Genomic DNA, 21,629 nt, shown 5'->3' on the forward strand with positions numbered 1-21,629 from the left:
CACACACATATATACACATATACATATATATACATACATATGCAAATACATACATATACATAAACATACATATATATACATACACATATATAAATATATATATATACATATATATACATGCACATATATACACATATATACATATATACACATGTATACATACACATATATACACATATATACATATGCACATACATATATAAATATATGCATATATGCACATATACATATATACATATACACACATATACATACACATATATACAAACATATGATGATTGCAACGTCTTGTCAGACGAGTACCACTCCCTCAGACATTTAAAATCCATGAGCCCAAATGCCTGAGGGAGTATCTATACAAAGATGATGTTACAGAGTCTTAGCCTTGTATGACAGCTAAGTCTCTCTCTCTTTCGGTTCAAAATGTTGAGATCCAGCAACAAGCAAGAGCAAGATAGCCAGCAACAAATTAAACTGCAGACCAGCTTTATGCGTGTACTGGTATCCCGCTTTGTTTTTTAAATCAGAGATTTGCTTCTCCTAAAAAGGTTGCCTTCACCACGGCTTACGGAAGCCCTCTCCACCCCAATCCACATATACACACACACAAATATACACTGTGCTAGTTGGCCGTTGACCCAGAAAAAGAGTTCATTCGCCCTTTGGAAGGTCTTGTTTTAAATCCTTCAGGGAGACTAGCCGCCCCCCTCACCAAACAAGTCTGGTGGGGGAACCAGTTTAGTCGCCGGTGACCCGACCATGAGGCAGGTAGTACTGGGTTACATGGTACCAGTAGCATATGACATGACCTGACAAAAAATACATACATATACATATGTATATACATACATATATGCATATACATATATACGCATCCATATATATACATATATATATATATATACATTCGCATATTCATTTATGCAAAGGTATATACCTATATACACAAATACATATATATACGAATATACACATATACATATATACACACATGCATACATATATACACATACATATACATAAATACACGTACATATAAATACACATATACATATATACATACAAATATATACACTTACATATATATGCATATACATATACATATACATATATATGAGAGCAAATAGTTAATAAAACATGTTAAAAACACTTTGAAAACATATTTAATCTGAAAAGGAAACACTAAATAAGTGGATAGTACTTAATCCGCGACGTTTCGAAGAAATACTTTCCTTTCGATCAGAGGGTAGGAAGTATCAACATGCGGGTCGGATTTTGCATACGAAAGTATTTGATGAAACTGCAAGTAAGTCAAAGATCTTACTTGATAACAAAAAGTGAAGCAGAGAGAACATGCTGAAGAAAAAGGCGATTTCATGTGAATGGACAGCCAGGTGAGAGGAAAAGCATTCAATGACGTTAAAATCCAAAAATGTAAGTCCAAGAGAGTTAATTTAATTGTCCATTCGCACAAGTAAAATCCATGAAAATCCCGTAATTGGAAGATGGTCCAAAATAATCCAAGAGGCCGAAATCCGTGGAATAATTCACAAATATGTACAAGGAAAATGGGGAAAATTCTAATAACATTAATAAAAGAAAAATAATATATGCTTTCAACACGGCTGCCGAGAACAAAGCGTAATTAAATTAAACCAGTAAAGAAGAAGAGAAAGAGAGAGAGAGAGATAAGATTAAATGGTGATAGAATTAAATATAAATTAGAAAAGCAAATGTCAAAATCACCCAGACAAGATAACGTTAAAAGTCGCGAATAATATAGGGAAAAGAAAGAGGTCAACTAAAATGTACAGGGTATAACTTAAGAAAATATATTTTATATATATATATATATATATTTATATATATATAAAATATATTTAAATATACATTTAAATATATTTTATATATATATTAAAATACACATATACATATACATACATAAATACATATACACATACATATATATACATACACACACTTAGATACATACATATATATATTCATACACACATATACATATATGCATACACATACATGCACATATACAAACATACACGTACGTATATATAAATGCATATATACATATATAAATACATACACATACATACACATATATATATACAAACATACATATATGCATCCATACATACATATACACATACACACATATACACATACACATATATGTATAAATATGATGATTGCAACATCTTGTCAGACGAGTGCTACTCGCCCAGTCACTGAATATCCATGTGCCCGAAGCCAGCTTTTTTATAGTGAGGAAATACTTTGCACTAAGAAAATCCAACTCTCTAAACAACTGCCACATTCAACCAAAAAGAAGAGTCCACATCATTGGAAGCAGTAGTCGCCGCATATTTTATATCAGGTGTTGCCTTTACCACGGCTTACGGGAGCCCTCTCCACCCATCAGGCCATTTGATCCATGACTGGGACTTAGGTTACTGGGCACCAGAGCATACTCCACGCGCCGGTGAGTCATATATGCCGCAGCTGACAGGGACTAAGCTCCGCTGGAGATTTCTGTCAGAGGTACCTAACCCTTAGCCTTTGGTTGAAAGAACCTGGGGTCACAATGCAGTGAAGGTCCAGTTATACGGCGCAGGACACTCGCCGTTCATCAGGGCATGGCAGTGGTCATGACGTGCACGTGGGGTGATTTGTCTGGGAGAAGTACAGTATGACGCTAAGACATCTGCGTGCTTTTAACACTCGTCCACACCAGACCATGACCACCATGAGATACATATACATACATTAATGCATACAGACACACATAAATACATATACATATTAAACACATATATAATCATATAAACATACATACGCATATACATACACATACATATGATGATTGAAACGTCTTGTCAGACGAGTGCCAGACGAGTGCCACTTAAAGTCCATGAGCCCAAAAATGACTTCCATCGCCACAGGACCATTTTTATAGACAAACGCCTGAGGGGTTTACTATACACAGATAATGTTACAGAGTCTTAGCTTTGTACGACAGCTAAATCTCTTTCTCGGTTCAAAATGTTGACACCCAGCAACAAGCAAGAGCAAGATAGCCAGAAACAAGTATAACTGCAGATCAGCGTAATGCGGGTACTGGTCTCCCGCTTTCTAGTTTTTTAAATCAGAGATTTGCTTCTCCTAGAAAGGTTGCCTTCACCACGGCTTACGGGAACCCTCTCCACCCAAGCACACACATACATACACACAAATACACGGTGCTAGTTAGCCGTTGGCCCCGAAAAGGGGTTCATTCGCCCTTTGAAAGGTTTCGTTTTTAATCCTTCAGGGAGACTAGCCGCCCTCCTCACCAAACAAGTCTGGTGGAGGAACCAGTTTAGTCGCCGGTGACCCGACTATGAGGCAGGTAGTACTGGGTTACATGGTACCAGTAGCATATGACGGCCTGACATAACACATATACATACATATATACATACATACACATGCATATTTATAGACATACATGAACATACATATACACGCAAACATATACATATATACATATACGCATATATACATGCATATACATATGTGTGCATACATATATACATATACATACACAAATACACTTTTACATATGAATATATATATATATATATATATATATATACACACACATACATATAAATATAGATATATATATACACACGTACATACATACATGCATACATACATATATGTCTATAATATTTGGTTGGTTGTTTCTGTTTTACGGTATATCAACCCTTTTCGGGTTATTTAATGCCGAATCCAAAGATTTTGAAGAACAATTTTTTAATAGAATATATTTGTTGTTTTTACGTCGGTTTCTATTTAACCCATAGTTGGGACCCTAACAGGTACTACTACTCCGGGTCAGATTGGACCTGGGAGCAATGGTAATTAAAGAGAAGCTCCACACTCCCCAAAGCCCACAAACTGGGGCCTCACCACTGGATATAGTTTAAGGTCATATCTATAATAATGCTAGATCAGTTATTACATGCTTTCAGCCTGTATGCATATATATATATATATATATATATATATATATTTATATATATTTATATATATATATATACGTACGTACATACATACATGTATATAGTAATGTATACATATATATGTATATACAGATGAAAATTAAACTTTTTTTTAATGTTCATGGAGGACTGTATTCAACTATAAAGTTTACTTGCATAAATGATAATATAAAGCTGAATGTATGCGTGTGTGTGTGTGTGTGTGTGTGTGTGTGTGTGTGTGTGTGTGTGTGTCTGGTCACGAATAGGCCCCTATATGGTTGACTATTTAAAAAAAAAAACTGATAACATATAATGATAGAAGATGTATCGAGACACAGGAATGAGTATATTTGATCTGGCAGAACGGTGGTTCATTAAGATTGTGGGGTTTACATATATATATATATATATATATATATATATATATATATATATATATATATATATATATATATATATAAGCGAGATAATCAAAGGTCAAGTGAAATATCCTGATAGATTATTTTCCTATAATTATTATTCACCAAAAAAATAACTTTTTCAATATATGTGCTGAAAAGCAAAATACATGTTTATTCACAGCTGCACATTTAGCTAACCACATTTCATTTTCTCTGATGGTATAATTATTGAAAATCCATGGATTAAGGAAATTGACAGAAACCCTCCTATATATTCCTTATGTCAAACAATAAATTCTGATTCGAATATATGTGTTTATATTTTGATTTTCAGAATTTATATTTAACCACTAAACTTATATATATATATATATATATATATATATATATATATATATATATATATATATATATATATACTAGCAAAAGTACCCGTCGTTGACTGGGTTCAAAAACAGCCTACAGAAAATGGACTCTGATTTTTGAAAGTATGATAGGTTATGAAAAGGAAGGGTTGTAAAGAGATAGCTTCGAATTTGGGGGTATCAAAACCAAAGTAAAATATGATGAAAGTAAAAATAAAATCGATAAACCCCATAATCTATCATACCATACCTGTTCACACTGAAACACTTATCACAATGAGCCCATCTATGATATTACTTCGAAATATGTCGGTCGAGCTATAATACTCTGTTTAATGAAGTACTTATTTTGTATGAAAAACTATTTCCTGAATGGCCGATTCTAACCAAATATTTTCAATTCTCTAAGCCTTCATTTTCCTTCATTTGACCAAGTATATATTACCTACAACATTTGCTCTTCAAATACACAAATAAACATGCAATCCAGCACATGTTTACAATATCTTTATAGTATATATCTTTATTTCCATTTATATATATATATATATATATATATATATATATATATATATATATATATATATATATTATATCTATATCTGCTTGTTATATCTTTATTTTAATATCCATAAAGCACCATAAAAGTGGTGTAAATATTTTTGTATCTGTGTTGAACGATTTAATATTACTAGTCCTGGGACGGGTATTTTTTCTCCTAACTCTCTATAACTTGAAATGGATGATGTAATTCAAAAGCAAGACATAGACATAGCAACACAATTTTGAATGGTTCAAAAAAGTCTATACGTCAAAAAAGTCTATACGTGTGTATGGTGCGTGTCCTGATTCGTGTGAAACCACAAGTAGCAAATATCGCGTGTGTCTAAACGACCGGCGTTGAAATTCGCGCTGCTTGATCCATTTAATCTCGCCACGCCGCCAGCAACACGCATCTTCTGGCATGCGTTTGAAATGTCCGCCTCAAGCCTCCCCTACTGCGCAGGACCGACAATACGCGCCGCGATGCGCGTGCGCATCTTGTCACGTCGGCTCGGTCGGTCATTGTTCTTCGACTTGTTGGCGACGAAGCGTCGAACCGATGCCTTTCATCGTCGATATGCCAAAGACGGACTCCGACAGATGATACAATAGCAATACCAGCACCAAGCACAACACTGATAAGTAAAGCAGAAAAATAAAATAAGCAGAGGATAAAAGAAAGTGATGACAAGTCTATTGTCGTCCATGCTACTCAGAATTGCATTGAACAATTTAACTTTTCGTTAAACAATCACTATTATGATTATGTTGTGTCGCTCTCTGTCAGGAAAGGATCCACAACAACTCGGCAGAATTGCATCATACTGGCTACCACTTTGTGTAAATATATAATTTTACGAAAAGTAATAGACAGCTCATAGTAGTAGTGGTAAATAGGTCACTACACAATTTCAACGACACCTCATTTATAAAATTCTGATCAATAGTAGCTGAAATTTGAAACTTAAAAAATTGCCAAAAAAGGTAGTATTGTATATATATATATATATATATATATATATATATATATATATATATATATATATATATAGAGAGAGAGAGAGAGATAGATAGATAGATAGATAGATAGATATGTGTGTGTTGGTGAATGTATATTGATAACCAAAAACAATATTGAAATGCTCATATTTTTGTTGTCATGGGACGAAACTAAATGAAAATTTGCAGGCTTTTTTAAAAATTATAAATACTTTTTTCTAGTTTAAATTTATGATAATTGATAAAAAACAACCTCTATTTCCAAACAAATAAAATATATCCAATGTGCCTACGTTTGTATATCTAGTATCCTCCAGGCCAGCTTCACTTTTGATGCTTCAGTTGTTTCCGCTGAGCTCTTGCTAGGCCACTGATAAATGTGTGTGTACGAGTGTGTGTTTGTTTGTGTGGGTGTATATATAAATATTTGTTTTTCCACTCCCGATATATATATATATATATATATATATATATATATATACGCATCCACATAAAGTACTGTTTCGCTGTTTCACAGCTCATCATTGCGGATAGACACGCAACTACCTCAAGCCAGGATTGAAACCCGACCGCCTGTATGGCACTCAAACCCCTAACCATTGCGCTAATCGACGTCTGCAGTGCGAGTCGAGAATTAACGATGTTTTTACATCGTCCGAAATATCTAAGCTTGGTTTTCTTACACTAGGTGCATTATGCTAATTCGTGTATCAGTTCTCAATATACTCAACTCAAGATGAGGAGCATTATATATATATATATATATACATATACATATGTATACATATATACATACGCATATATATATAAATACATACATACATATATATATATATATATATGTATATATATATATATATATATATATATATATTAATTTTGTGAAAATTCAAAGGCGACATTATAATTCTACTACAGGGATTTTTTTTGTATTCCAAATAATTAAACTATTTAATCTCTAAGAATTGAAAAAAAAATATTTTCTTCATTAAAATATTACCTGGTCACCTTAACGGATTTTTGGAATATGACATTTTCGTTCGATTCCGAGTACGTATATCATAAAGATTTTTTCTGTATAAAGTAGCGTCCAGAACTAAGGGACAACATTTTAAAACCTAATATTTGTTAGAAATAACAACTGTGAAAAGCTGAAATTTTTACAACTGGTAGTCGTTATCATCCATAATAACATACTAAAATTCATTCAAATGTTAGTATGTTAATCAAATTCAGATTCAAATTTTAGTATGTAATTATGGATGATAAATACTACCAGTTGTAAAAATTTCAGCTTTTCACAGTTGTTATTTCTAACAAATATTAGGTTTTTAAATTTTGTCCCTTAGTTTTGGACGCTACTGTATTTGTTGTTTTAATCAAGTCTGAGAATAGATGGATGAGTGTCTCGAGATCTCGTTCAAGCCTGCTTGCTTTACGACTTCACAGTGGGGTTACCATCAGCTGCATCAAATTGCCGTATTTGTCAAATGTTAAGAGATGCTGTTGATGAACGTACTTGAAGGCATTAGTTTGAATTTTTAAAGTCGGGAGATTTGAATCTGTGTGATTAGTCTTGCAGTGGACAACCACAGCTATCTAATGACTGGGTACTGAAAAGGCCATTGAAGGCGACATCAGTGGTTAACTTGCAAGACAGTTCAACGTTTCTTATGATGCATACTTCTCCTGCACCACCCACGCAAGACGTACAAACTGAGCAAACTGTTAGATGGCCCATAAGGAACGACGAATGGTGGCCTTCGTATAGTTGCTTTATCCGCACCTAATCGCATACTTGCTCAATCGAGTGATTACCAGTAATAAAAAGTGGGTTCTGTACGGAACTCCAAAATGGTCCAGACGTTGGTTGTCTCCTCATGGTTCTTTTCTTCACATCGCAATGCTGCCTAAGCACTTACGCAGTATTATGCTTCGTTTCCGATGGACACGTGGCTAAGTAGATAATAATGAGCTGCCACAAACGGGCCTAACGGTCAGGGAATACCTATAAGTGCAGCAATTGAAACGAGTACATAAAGCATTGCGCCAGAAGACGCCAACACTTACGAATCGCGAAAGTGTGTTTTTCATCTATAACAACGCCAGAATGTATGTCGCGTGAATGATGAGGGATACCATACAGCAACCTAGATGAAAGATTTTGTGCTATTGAAATTATTCACTTGATCTTTCCCCATCTGATTACCGCGTCGTCTTATCTATTGATAATCATCTTCATAGTGAAATGTTTCATCAATGAAGCAGGCTTTCGCCAAACCATCACGGATTCTAGTCAAAATCACTATCCAAAATTCCCTCCACTCTCTATCGGTGCCTAAACCTAAACGTGGATACCATGAAGAAAGCTGCTTTCCTAGAACTGCCCTTTTATGGAACTTTCTTCCACTGGTCTGTTTTCCAGCTGATTACAACATGGTCGTCTTCAAGGACAACATAAATAAGTTCTTATTGAACCGTCATTTTAAATAATCGAATCATTCTAATTTTCACGACTAATGATTGCTATCCTAATGATTACTGTACACACAATAACCCTTATCCTCAAGTAGCCTACGGGCCTTGATCTATGATGACATCTTTGAAAAAAAAACACCCTCGAGTTCTACACCAAGGGACTTAAACAGCTGGAGACATATTGATAGAACGTGATGGACGCTTATTCGAAAACTTATTTATTTAGAAAACTAAATATAAGTTGCACATGCAGTGGAGCGCTTTCTATATTTTCTTTTAAAATTGAACTGAAATATTTTGATTACTTTGCTCCTCTCTTTATCAAAGACCATATTCAATGCGAAGTAAAGGTATGGTGTGAAGTATGGACCATATCTACATCGTAATCTGGAGTGGAAGCTTGTGCAGAGAAATGATTGTTCTCTTTGCATCTCCTCATATTTGCACAGTCAAGGGAACATGGAGCAGAAAGGGAGTTCCGATGCCTCCGTTCAGTCTCGAAAGACGAAGGATAACTTCCGTAGGGGCAGCTGTGCGTGTAGTTCTGTGGCAAGAGTTGCGCAATATCCAACCATACCTCTCCTGAATCGGCACTGCTTAAGTCCAGTGGCAAGGAGAAGTTCAGGACGACTAGAAACAATGCCGAGATAAGCGGGAAGCACATACAACCACTAGAAGTCATAAATGGTCACCCATCTGCTACTGGCCAGACTCATCGTAGCAGTTCAAAGAAGCAGAAAACCTATCGAAAGGTATTTTGCTGATTGGCAAATTATAATGTTTGAAGAATAATACGCACACAGATATTTTATTTTTTAATTATTTTTGTTCTTGTTTTATTATGGGTTTATTAAATTGGCGAATACTATCTTTTTTCTATACTGTTCAACAAGTACTTCTCTGACTGAGAGAAAATATTCTTTTGAATATATATAACCGCTCATAAGAGACAAACAAATACCAGTAAAACTGCAAAAGTCTTAATAAAACAATATATAAAAATAATAGTTACTTATGATAGACGAGGGGAATGTCATGTAAAAAGCATTAAACACTTACTTTAAAGACAATAATCAGAGCAAAACACCTTGCAAATAGACCACACCAAGAAAGGATCTGCAGCCCATATCTTGGTTTTGGAAAGCAAAGCTAATATTATGGATCCATTTAAATTTAAAATCAGATAAGATTTCAATAAACATTGAACGGGCGTATTTACAAACTATGTACTAGATGCTTGTTTACCTGGCATTTTTGCTGGGAGTAAAGTGTAGTATCTGTTCTGGCAGATGCTTCACTTTGTGACCATGAAGCAAATAAGTACCTACTTGTTAGATAAACATCTTTACATATTCACATCTATAAATTGCTAGAATTATTGAATAGTTAAATATGATACTATTGTTAGGTAGCCTAGTTTGGTTTAGCTTTTCTTGTAGTTAATAATGTAATTAATGTATCCGCCTATATAATTTACTAGCATTTTAGGCCGGCGTTTCCCTGGTGTTTGGAGGTGTATGTTGAGCAAAAACAAACCCAAAAAACAAAACAAGTAAACAAAAACAAACGCGGTCAATTTTGTTAACTTTGACCCCTATTATGACCCATTACCATTTATTGTTTTGGACTCAAATTAGGTTATTAAGTTAGATCCATGTCCACGTAACCTATATCTAAAAGTTCAAGTGTTTAGCCCCAAAATTCTGAGAGGAGTTTGGTAGAGTTCTCAAAGGTCAAATCGTAAAACTTTGACCCCCTTAACAGCCAAATTTCTGTCCGAAAGCCAAGTACAAAGATTTTTCCAAATCTGAGTACCCTGTATATCAGATTTTGAGTCTGTAGACTAAAAATTGACAGAGTTATTGCGTAGTGAAATGTACACAGACACACAAACAGACATACACACATACACATTCACTTTTATAGATATACTAGCATGGGTGTCCGGCGTTGCCCGGGTGTTTGGAGGGGTATGTTGAGCAAAAAAAATTATAAAACATTAATTATTTTAACTTTGACCCCTATTATGACCCCTTAATAGTTTTTGTTTTGATCTCAAATCAAGTTATTAAGTTAGATTCATGTCTAACGAACCTATATCTAAAATGTCAAGTGTTTAGACCCACAATTGTCGGAGGAGTTTGGTAGAGTTCTCAAAGGTCAAATCGTTAAACTTTGACCCCTTAACAGCCAAATTTCTGGCCGAACCCCGATCACATCGATTTTTACAAATCTGAGTACCCTGTATATCAAATTTTGAGTCTGTAGACTAAAAATTGACAGAGTTATTGCGTAGGGAAATGTACACAGACAAACAAACAGACACACACAGAGACACGGTCACTTTTATAGATATACTAGCATGGATGCCCGGCGTTGCTCGGGTATTTGAAGGTGTATATTGAGCAAAAAAAAAGCGGTCAATTTTTTTAAACTTTGACCCCTATTATGACCCCTTAAAATTTATTGTTCTGGGCTCAGCTTAAGTTATTAAGTTAGATTCATTTCCAACGAACCTATATTTAAAATTTCAAGTGTGTAGACCCAAAATTGTTGGAAGAGTTTGGTAGAGTTCTCAAAGGTCAAATCGTTGAACTTTGATCCCTTAATCGCCAAATTTCTGGCCAGAAACCGATCACATCGATTTTTCCAAATCTCAGTACCCTGTATATCAAATTTCGAGTCTGCAGACTAAAAATTGACAGGGTTATTGCGCAGGGAAGTGTACACAGACACACACACACACACACACACACACACACACACACAGGCACTTTCACTTTATAGATATATAGATAGAAGATTGATTACAGATAGTGAAAATTCTAACGAAATTGGACCTTGAATTGAAGCAGATAATAGTATGCATTTCTTGAATTTAGTAATTTTAGATATAGTGAATCTTTATTCATCGAATGAAGGATCGATTATTCATCTATGCCAATTTTAAAAGGTCGGAACTTTTCGAGGACTCGGATAAAACGATTCTTATAATTGTTATTGTTAGTTTTTATTATATTTTAATTTTCCATTGCTGCTATGAATGATAAAATGATAAATATATTTATTGATTTTGTACTAAAAGTAAAACTAAATTCAGTAGATTATACACCCCACACACATAAGTGTTTTTTTTTTCTTGAAAAGATATACCTGTATTACATAGTGTTTTTTGTTAATTCAGGGGTCCCCAAAGTTTACAAACGGGAAAGCCATATTGCTTATTTTTTGAAGCTTCATGAGCCAAAATTAAAAACAATGTCTTGGACGTGTTTTATAACGTTTGATGAATTCGCTTTGCTTTTTAGTTACAGTTCTTCTTTGGAACCTAATTTTTAAAAAATCATTTTCCGAACAAAAAGAAAAACTATTTTAACACATTTCAATTCAAAAATTTTTTCCTAGCATATTTTTATGTTTCTATAGAGCTCCGTGGTCCGGAGTAAAGATTTTGGCGAACCGGATCTGGCTTGTTGGTCATAGATTGGAAATCACTGCGTTAATCCAAATAAAAATAACCTCTGCATATATTTAACAAGAATCGGAATCAGGAAGTTAGAAAACAAAAGGCAGTAATTGTATCAGAATCGGCAAAACTATTGGATTCGTCCCATCACTTATATATCGCTCTCGGTTAATAGTATTACATACCAGCAGTTTCTACCATATATCTATTTCTGTTTCTATATTATTCAATTCAGCAATGCATATTTTATTTTATATCCACAAATATACATATCGCGTTGCATATATTCGCACCCCCTTTCTCTCTATCGACCTATTCTTAGCTCTTTATATCCCGGTCGTACCCATCTACTTACTTATCCCCCCTACATCCTTATATCTTGGCATTCATATCCGCCTTCGCGGTTTCCTATTATGCCCTTCCTGTCAGATAATGGAAAATATTTCCATTATGCATTTGTGCAAATTCAAACTCTTACTTATTTGCATGAAATAACGAATGTCAATAACGATGCTTATGTTGTTGTGGCAATAGTGGTGGCCAGGCAAATACATAATGCATTGTAATGCATTCGAAGGAAAGTGTCTTTACAGCCAAAGCGAATGGACGAGCATCGATGTCAAAATATGCCAAGAAATGGTAACACAGAAACGAGTGAATGTTTAACAAATATGACCTTCTTAAAGCCATTGGTGATTCACAGGTAAAAATGAAACCGTAAAGTATTCAATAAACATGCGAATATATATATATATATATATATATATATATATATATATATATATATATATATATATAGTCACCCACACACAGTACTGTTTCGCTGGATCACAGCTCACCAGTATGGTTAAACAGGAAACTACTACAAGCCAGAATCGAAACCTGACCGCCCAAACGACAGTCAATACTTCTCATCATTTGACTAGTGCTGTGTGAGTAGTGAATTAACGATCTTTTAACATTGTTCAACTGCTTAAGCTCAATTTGTTTACACAATTATCACATCTTAATACGCTAATGACAGTTTGTATATCACTTCACAATATGCTCAACCCAAGATAGGGAGCATTATAGTCATTTACATACAGTACTGTTTCGCTGTATCACAGCTCATCAGTACGGCTAGGTTACAACAAGAACAAGAACAAGAACAATAATAATAATAATAATAATAATAATAAGAATAATAATTTTTGTAATAAAATATTTCATATCTACATATATAATATTTTATTTGCAGAAATTTCCTTCTGCGGTTTGCAGTAACAGATGCTACGTACAAATTTATTATGTCTACCTTATAAGTCACCGTCTTCTGTAACTTGTGAACCGCATTTAAAACAGATCTATTCATTATAGTAAAGTCCTACTTAACATCTTATAATCAACATCATCACACGCGCAACCATCTATAGCCGAAATTGTTGCTATTTTCCCCTCTAAATAAAAAGTACTCCTATCGCTCTAAGACAACATCGGGAGCTATTCTCCATTATACACAGCTATGAGGTTGCACTCTTATTATCTGGATCATATACTTATATACATAACATAATCTTTCCATTTCCCGATTTAAAAAAATGATCATTTCTTCCTTCTCCTATTCCACAAAATCTCATTTGTAGAAAACTGACTATTCTTTCATTCAGGAACGTAAATCTTCCTACAGAAACGAACGTTCCAGAGATTTACAAACATGGCCATACTCTATACAGGAGGCAATAATTTTAAATGCGGTACCCGAAATAAAAACATATCTGCACAACTTATATTAAATGTTTTGCTTTCATTTTTAAGTGCAAATAGGACAAATAGTAAAATGAATTGCTTCTACTTAATTTCCCCAATTGTATTTTCTTTTAAAGATATATATTGACAAATGTTTGTGCACACTTTAAACAATTATAACTATTATTAAATGTTTTTTTTTATTATTTTTACACGAAAATATTTTACAAAAATGAATTTGTTTTGCCTAAATTTTTTCATTTCTATTTTTTAAGTAGATATATTGTAAAATGTCTGGGAACAATATTTCTTTCAAAAGTATAAAACTTTTCTGTTACCGTTGTCTAACACCTATTAAAAAAAGGTTTACATTGTTTCAAATTGTGAAGTGTCCTATTTATATTGTTTCTAATATAAACAGAACTCTGTATATATTGTTTAAAATAATTATAATTGTTTATTATTTAATGAAAACGCTCTGTTTATATTGTTTCTTTCCTTCTGCTTATCTAAAACTCTAAATTTCTGTAATACCGTTTATATGTTTACATGGTAACGTACAGGTGACTACAGGAATTTAGTTTTTTTTTTATTGATAAAGGCTTCGAGAGTATTTTGCCAACTAAACTACAATCTTGCCAACAAAATTACCATACTGACCATACCCTGAAACATACCTTGCCTGCCAGATTAGTACGCATGGACTGACCGACACTGCAACCACTAAATTTTGTTTTATAGCCCATAGACATATGATGACAGCGATTATCAAAGTTACATTTCGGTAAAATTTTGTGACAACCTCAGCGCCACTCAAAATGGGGTTTCTATTCCGAAATCGGTTCTAAACATAAGGAGGTTGAGGTGTCCATTCCGAAAACCGTTCTTCACATGACGAGGTTGGGGTTGTGAAATTACATCAACAACAACAACTACAACAGTCGTATTTAAATTTTTACTCGCGGCGGGGGCATGCTACCACCAGGCAACTCCGGTTAACAGGCCCTGCTAGTATATAATAACACAATATATAATAATAATAATTTATATATAATATATAATAATATTTTAAATACTTACAGACACTACTGTTTCATCCTTTCAGAGATTCGAACCCAATCACGAAGTAATCTCTGACTCCATAAGCAAGGAACAAACCTCACGGCTGCGAGAAATATCATTGAATTTAACACATTAATTTTTAAATGCCGTAACATCTGCCCATACTGATCAAATGATTATAACATTATGGTCTCCATATGCGACTGACTTTCATTTCAACTATAAAGTGCTCAATAATAGGAACTGTGTTCTTAAAAGGGGCTGGCATTATTATTACTATAATAATTTTCATTACCTACAGACACTAGAGTTTCATTCCTTCGGGAATCATATATATATATATATATATATATATATATATATATATATATATATATGTTGGGGGGTGTATATATAAATACATAAACACGTATATATATATTTATATATATACTAGCAGTATTACCCGACGTTGTTCGGGGGGGGGTGATGTAATGCCATCTTAATGCTTATTGTCTGTACATTCAGTATTTTTTTTTTTGTAATCCTTAAATTATTTTAGTAAAGTTGGTTATATTGACGTCTTACTGATCAATGTAGCTTCCACATCTGATTTGTCCCCTTAGCAGCTATTCTTCCAGCTCAAAACCAAATACTATGGTAAGGTTTTGGGAGCCATGATTTCTTTAACTCTATGCGAAAGAAACCACAGGTTCAATATTGACCATCTATTCGTTTTAAGAATTTATGTCGTTGTAGCTGTATAGTTTTACAATTAGTCAACTATGGCAAAAAATTCCTTACCTTATGTTGCCGGGCATAGTACTTATGCTTGGTTGATGAGGTCTATGTTTTTTAGACCAATGTCTTTGAAACTTCTGAATCACATTTTCACTAATATGTGTGTAGACTGTTTTGCAATTTCTTCAGGATCAGTTGTTTGTTCAATGGACGTTCAAAAAACAGAAAAATAATTTACTGTTGTACTGCTAAAATGTTATTCCATAGCCAATACAATTGTTTAGGGTTGATCAGAATGAATCTAATTATGCAGAGTTGGCAACCAAATAAAGACGAAAGAATTATAAGGACCGCAAATGCTTCTGAATATATTTAAGGGCACTCTAGGTTTTGCCAAATTCATATTTTCACTCTATTTCTCTTTCCATAGAGGTTACTGTGTAAATACATGAAATTGTTTTCATTTTGTTACGAAAAAGAATCCAGGTTAGTGAATTCTTTACTGGGTGCTGGCAAAGCTTTAGAAGGAATAAACACGGTTAATAGAGAGGAGAAATTGAGGTGTAAAATTGTTGAAAAATTATAAAACCTCTTTGTAAACAACATTTTTAGCAAGTGTTTTAGGAGAAAACACAAAGAGTTTGGATTGTGAGCCCACACGTGAGGCAGCTACATAGAGCTGACCGTGAGAAAAACATTGCTCCTGTAAATGAATGCCTGCAACGTCAAAGGTTTGGCCCTGGGATTTGTTGATGGACATCGCGAAGCACAGTTTCACAGGGAACTGTGATCGCTTGAAGTAAATGCCCAGGTCTGGATTTGATGGATATAGGGGTATCCTCGAAATTAGCACTGTCTCTCCTTTTCCACAGCCAGTCAATATTTTGGCCTCGATAATATTAGGTGACAGGGATGTTACCACGAGGCGGGTTCCATTACATTGCTTTGGTGGTATGAGGTTACGAATGAGCATTATAGGAGCTCCAACCTTAAGTCGGAGTATGTGGGGTGGCAGGCCAGGTGGTTCTAGGGAGTTTAGCAACTCCACCGTGTAATCAGCCAGATCAGCAGTATCAGGTGTGCGGTCAATGGATTTATAGACACGTTCCTCTCCCGGGATGAGTTCCAAAAGTCTGTAGTTAATCGCATTGACGGAGGCGTTTTTTGGAGCCAGAATCGCTCTCGTGGCGAGCCAATCAAAGTCCCTGTAGTTTTTCTGAATGTTCTCGAAAACTGCCTGGTATAGGTGGGTTGGCGTTTCAACGATGGTTGATATGTGTTCAACATTTGTGTAATCTTCAGTGTCTGTGGGAGTACGTCCTTCACCAAGTTCCAGAAGTGCATTAGAGAAATTAGCAGCATCTGGGTTGCGGCTAAGGTGGACACGCATATTTGTTGTGAGTTTTAAATGGTGAACTTGATCCCACAGTATCGACGATTTCAGGCATGCTTGAACAGCATCAGCGCGTGTCCCTTTTGGGACAACAGGAAGTGTTTGTCGGAAATCTCCACACAGCAGAACTGTTAATCCACCCATGATGTTGTCACAGTTGCGTAAATCTTGAAGGGTCCTGTTCAATGCTTCCAACGCAACTTTGTGCGCCATCGTGCATTCATCCCATACGATGAGTTTGCATCTGCGTAACAAAACAGCTTTATCCGAATTCTTTTCGATGTTGCATGTTGGGAATTCAGTTTGTGTGTAGTTGATGGGCAATTTTAAAGCTGAATGTGCCGTTCTGCCATCAGGGAGTAAAGTTGCAGCAATTCCAGAGGTTGCAACAGCTATAGCGACAGCTCCACTCCGTCGCACATGGGCAAGTATTAATTTGGTGACAAAGGTTTTTCCTGTGCCACCAGGTGCGTCCAAGAAAAATATTCCTCCACGGTTCTGTTGAACATTTTCATTGATCATATGGTAGACGTTCAGTTGTTCAGGCAACAGTTTAGGCTCATTCTCAGCAATGTACGCATTAAGTTCTGTAGGTGAGTAGCATATTTCACGCAGTAAATTTAGGCTCAAACTATTCCCTTCATGGCAGATTGGGGCAGGTAGGCCATATGATGGTAAAGTGGAACCACCAATTTCCAAAAGGAGGTTTTCGAGGCAAATTAGCCCTTCATTGTAAATCACTTGGGAGTAGTCTTGCTCCACCGATGTATTCTCAAGTTGGGCTCTTCTGGAAACGTCTTCGGTCATGAAGTTACGAAATTTCATCCATAGATGTTTTGTATCGCTCAAGTCACACCATACTATCATAATTGCAAAGAGCGACCGTAGAGCATGGGGAGATTTGAATAGACTTCCTTCTGTCATGGCGGCATCCCACTGAGAATCGTTTTCAAGTAGTCCCAACTGGGAGCATGCATCACGGAAGGTTTCACACAGGACGCCATCGACAGTTTTTATGTCATCAAAACTTATAGGGCCACGGACTTCGTGAAGGAGAAGACGAAGATGGAAGCACTCATGTTGACGTGGTGGCACTGTGTAAACTCGCCCGAGACAGGAATCATATTTAACCCCTGGGAAGCCATCGACAGGGTCTCCACACTTCCTGCGAGTCCACTGTTTGTTATTCCAAGTGTAGTAGGAAGGGATCTGTGGATACAAAAGCGTCTTTGCAAACTCATCATGGCCGCATAGTTTGAAGAAGGCAGTAAGCGTAGTTTCTGGTGGATGCTCCACCACCTGATTAGCAGTGCCGGCAGAAAAGTAAACTCTTTGCCCATTTTCAAGGTGAACAGCGAGTTGTATAACTGCAGGATATCTTTGGTGCAAGGGAAATGAGTAAAAATGCCATACACCTTCACCGCAACACAGGAAACGTCCAATGACATGAGCAGATGGCTCGTCTCGAGAACCGTCGCGCTGAACAGCAAACGCTGCAGCATCGCTTCCCTTGTTGATGTATTTGCAGATATATTTAATGGATTTCACTGAGTGACAGAACTCCACATTGATGTGCGATTGGAAAATTTTCGTCAGCAAGGGACAGTACGGTACTATCCATCGGTTATCAACAGTGCTCCGACCGACTATCATCGTATGGCCGCCATCACCTGGACTCCGTCGCCTGTAAAGTGGGTAACCATCACCTCCTGTTTGTGTAGCATTGACAAATCTCCGTGGGTAGCCGCAAGCGCACACCGATTTCTTTTTACAGCATGATTGAGCTTTCTGGCCAGGACCACAGGGTCCATGAACACTCGTTGCTTTGACAATTTCGTAAAGCTGTGGGTCTAATCCAGGATCGGGAATCTCGGCTGAGATAATTTTGTCAATATCAGTGGATTGAATCCGTTCACACAGCCAGATTAAGATATGGGCATGCGGAAGGCCTCTTTTTTGCCACTCTACAGTGAATATGTGGCACCTTACTCGGCCGTAGACTTCACCCTTGACTATAAGATCCATGAGTTTGCACAATTTAAGCCGGAAAACACGGGCAATGAGATCAGGTCGGTCGTAGTGTTCTTGACCCAGAAACAGTTCATCTCGTATTTCTTCCCATGATGGATTGCAGGTGAAGGTAATAAACAAATCCGGTCGGCCATAATAGCGGACGTACGTCATTGCGTCTTGTGTGCGGGCATGCATATAACGCGGGCCACCGATGTATGTGGACGGAAGAATTGTCAGTTTTCCAACAGTGTTAGGGTCAGTTTCATTTCTCATGCCATCGTGCAGATGTATGTATGAAGACGACCGAAGCTGTTTTTGGTGAACCCGAATATATAGGAGCCTTTCAGATTCCATTTTTGCTGCCATGTCGACTATGTATTGTTGCAGAAGAGGTCCACTCCGAAGGAGAGTGTTGAAATCGTCGTCGCGAACCATCAGTCTGTATGCGTAATATGCTCTGCATGTAATAGTTTTGGGATTGATGGTCGTTTGTCCCAAGTTTTGTTGACATGGTATGTGAAAATGGTATCCATCGTCACCGTAAGGAAATAGTAGGGGATATTGTAGTGCGTCGTATGATCGATGCATTTCATGTATTCGCTGTAGACGTCCACCCCTAGTATGAATAACTATGTCGCGTTTGTTGTTGTGCTCACCCTGGATGACTGCAGAAACCTCGTTGCAAGTGGGAGCATTGAAGCGACGCTCATGTTCTCCTGTAGGACGTTTGTCTGCGTTAATAACGATGGAAAAATTAGGCAGAGGAACATTCTGTAGTGCATACTTGAAACTTTGAATATATGGGTTCGTTTGGTGGAGCATGTCTTGAAGCTGCAAAACAATACTGAGTTGTCGTCGATCCGAACTGTCGTTTGTCTCGGCTGTAATAGCTAGTCGGTTTTCAGCTTGTTGGACGTAGTCACTTACGAAGTAGAGTTGTAAAAATGATGGTTGTACGGTCTCATCAGGTAAAAGGGACCCTATTAGATGGTAGACTTGGCCTTGCACCTTAAATGCGGGATTCCAGCCGCTTTCACGGACAATGTTTGCACCAAATGATGTCATTTGGAAGTAGCAGTTGAAAAGTCGAATGGATTTCCGAAAATATTTAGATTCATCAGGCATGCCCAAAAGTAGGTCTCGCAGTGGTTGAGGTAAAGTCTGTAGGGATGGTAGTTTAACTTTACCCGAAGAGCAGCATAGGCTTGGAGGTTCTGCCGGCCATTTTTTAGCTTTGCAGAATGAACATATGCAATTCATCGAACCAATGCTAAGATCCTGCCGGGTAGAGAAGTCATAGTTGGCGTCATAGTTCAATGCTTTGCGTAACCAAAACTCCGGTGAAGGGCATATGTTGCCGCGAGAGGCATGAAATCTCCGAGTAACAGCCTGAACTCGTATCCTTCGAGCTTCTGGTGGCTGAGATGACCGAATGGCGGCTCTGGATGTGTTATCTCGGGCAAGTCGTCTGACCCTCGCTTCAGTAGATTCAGCAGCTCGTGCTGAAGCTGTGGAGGCTGCGTTAGCTGCTCTCCGCCGAGCTGTCCTTTCTGTAGATTCGTTGGCCCTTGCAGAAGAGGTACTTGCAGCATTGGCTGCTCTACGGTTGGCCTGAATCTCTGCAGTTTGTGAAGAACGTAGTTGAGCCATGGCTGCAGCATGTCTAGATAAACGATAAGTCCGTTGAGTAAGTGTTTCAGAAGATCTGGTCTGAGACATGCGCTGTGCTTCGCGAGAACGTAATAATTCTACTTCATCGTAGTCTAGGCTTGCTCTGATGTTCCTAACAGTAGTCGCTGCTTTCGTGCGCCTTCCGAGCTGATTTTTTTTGGGTGGCATTGTTGCGAAATTACTCTGCGGGTGTGTGTGGAATTGAAATGGAATGCTGCCGAAACAATTGTTGAAAGAGTCAATATTTAGGTAGTGTGTATGGTATAAAATAAAATAAAAATAAAGGCAATCAGTATGTGTAATTTCCCCAATACATCAATGTAGAAATATTGGGATTAAAATGTACAGTTGGAAAAACCTCTATATTTATATAAATAAAACAAAGTAAGATATACGTGAAATAAATGAATTTGAAGGTACAATAAATATGTATAAATATGTATAAATGTATGGTGTAAAATCAAATGAAAAAAATGGATGTCCAGGAAAAAGGCAATCAGTATTTGTAAAGTCCCCGTTACATCAACGTAGAAATATTGGGATTAAAATGTAAAGTTTTGAAAACCTCTACATTAGGTGTCAAAAATTGAAGATATAATAAATATGTATAAAAGTATGAGAAGATTAAATGCGAAAAGTAATAATATTGAGAAATGCTTTCTAAATGCATAAGTAATGTAAATGTAAAAATAAACAATGTTGTATTATTGTTGTTATGAATTTTTTGTTTGTTTGAATTAGAAAAAA

General features: G+C 36.3%; 1 protein-coding gene across 1 annotated transcript; it reads right to left on the minus strand.

Annotated features, from left to right (window-relative positions):
• Positions 1-16,385: 16,385 nt before the first annotated feature.
• LOC145252360 (uncharacterized) lies at positions 16,386-21,050 on the minus strand. Its single transcript, XM_080111759.1, has one exon. It carries the CDS (start codon positions 21,048-21,050, stop codon positions 16,386-16,388), a length of 4,665 nt encoding a protein of 1,554 aa, XP_079967885.1.
• Positions 21,051-21,629: the final 579 nt, after the last annotated feature.

This window comes from Euprymna scolopes, chromosome 29 (assembly GCF_053919585.1).
Source record: "Euprymna scolopes isolate OS-2025 chromosome 29, ASM5391958v1, whole genome shotgun sequence".
NCBI classification, from domain to species: domain Eukaryota; kingdom Metazoa; phylum Mollusca; class Cephalopoda; order Sepiida; family Sepiolidae; genus Euprymna; species Euprymna scolopes.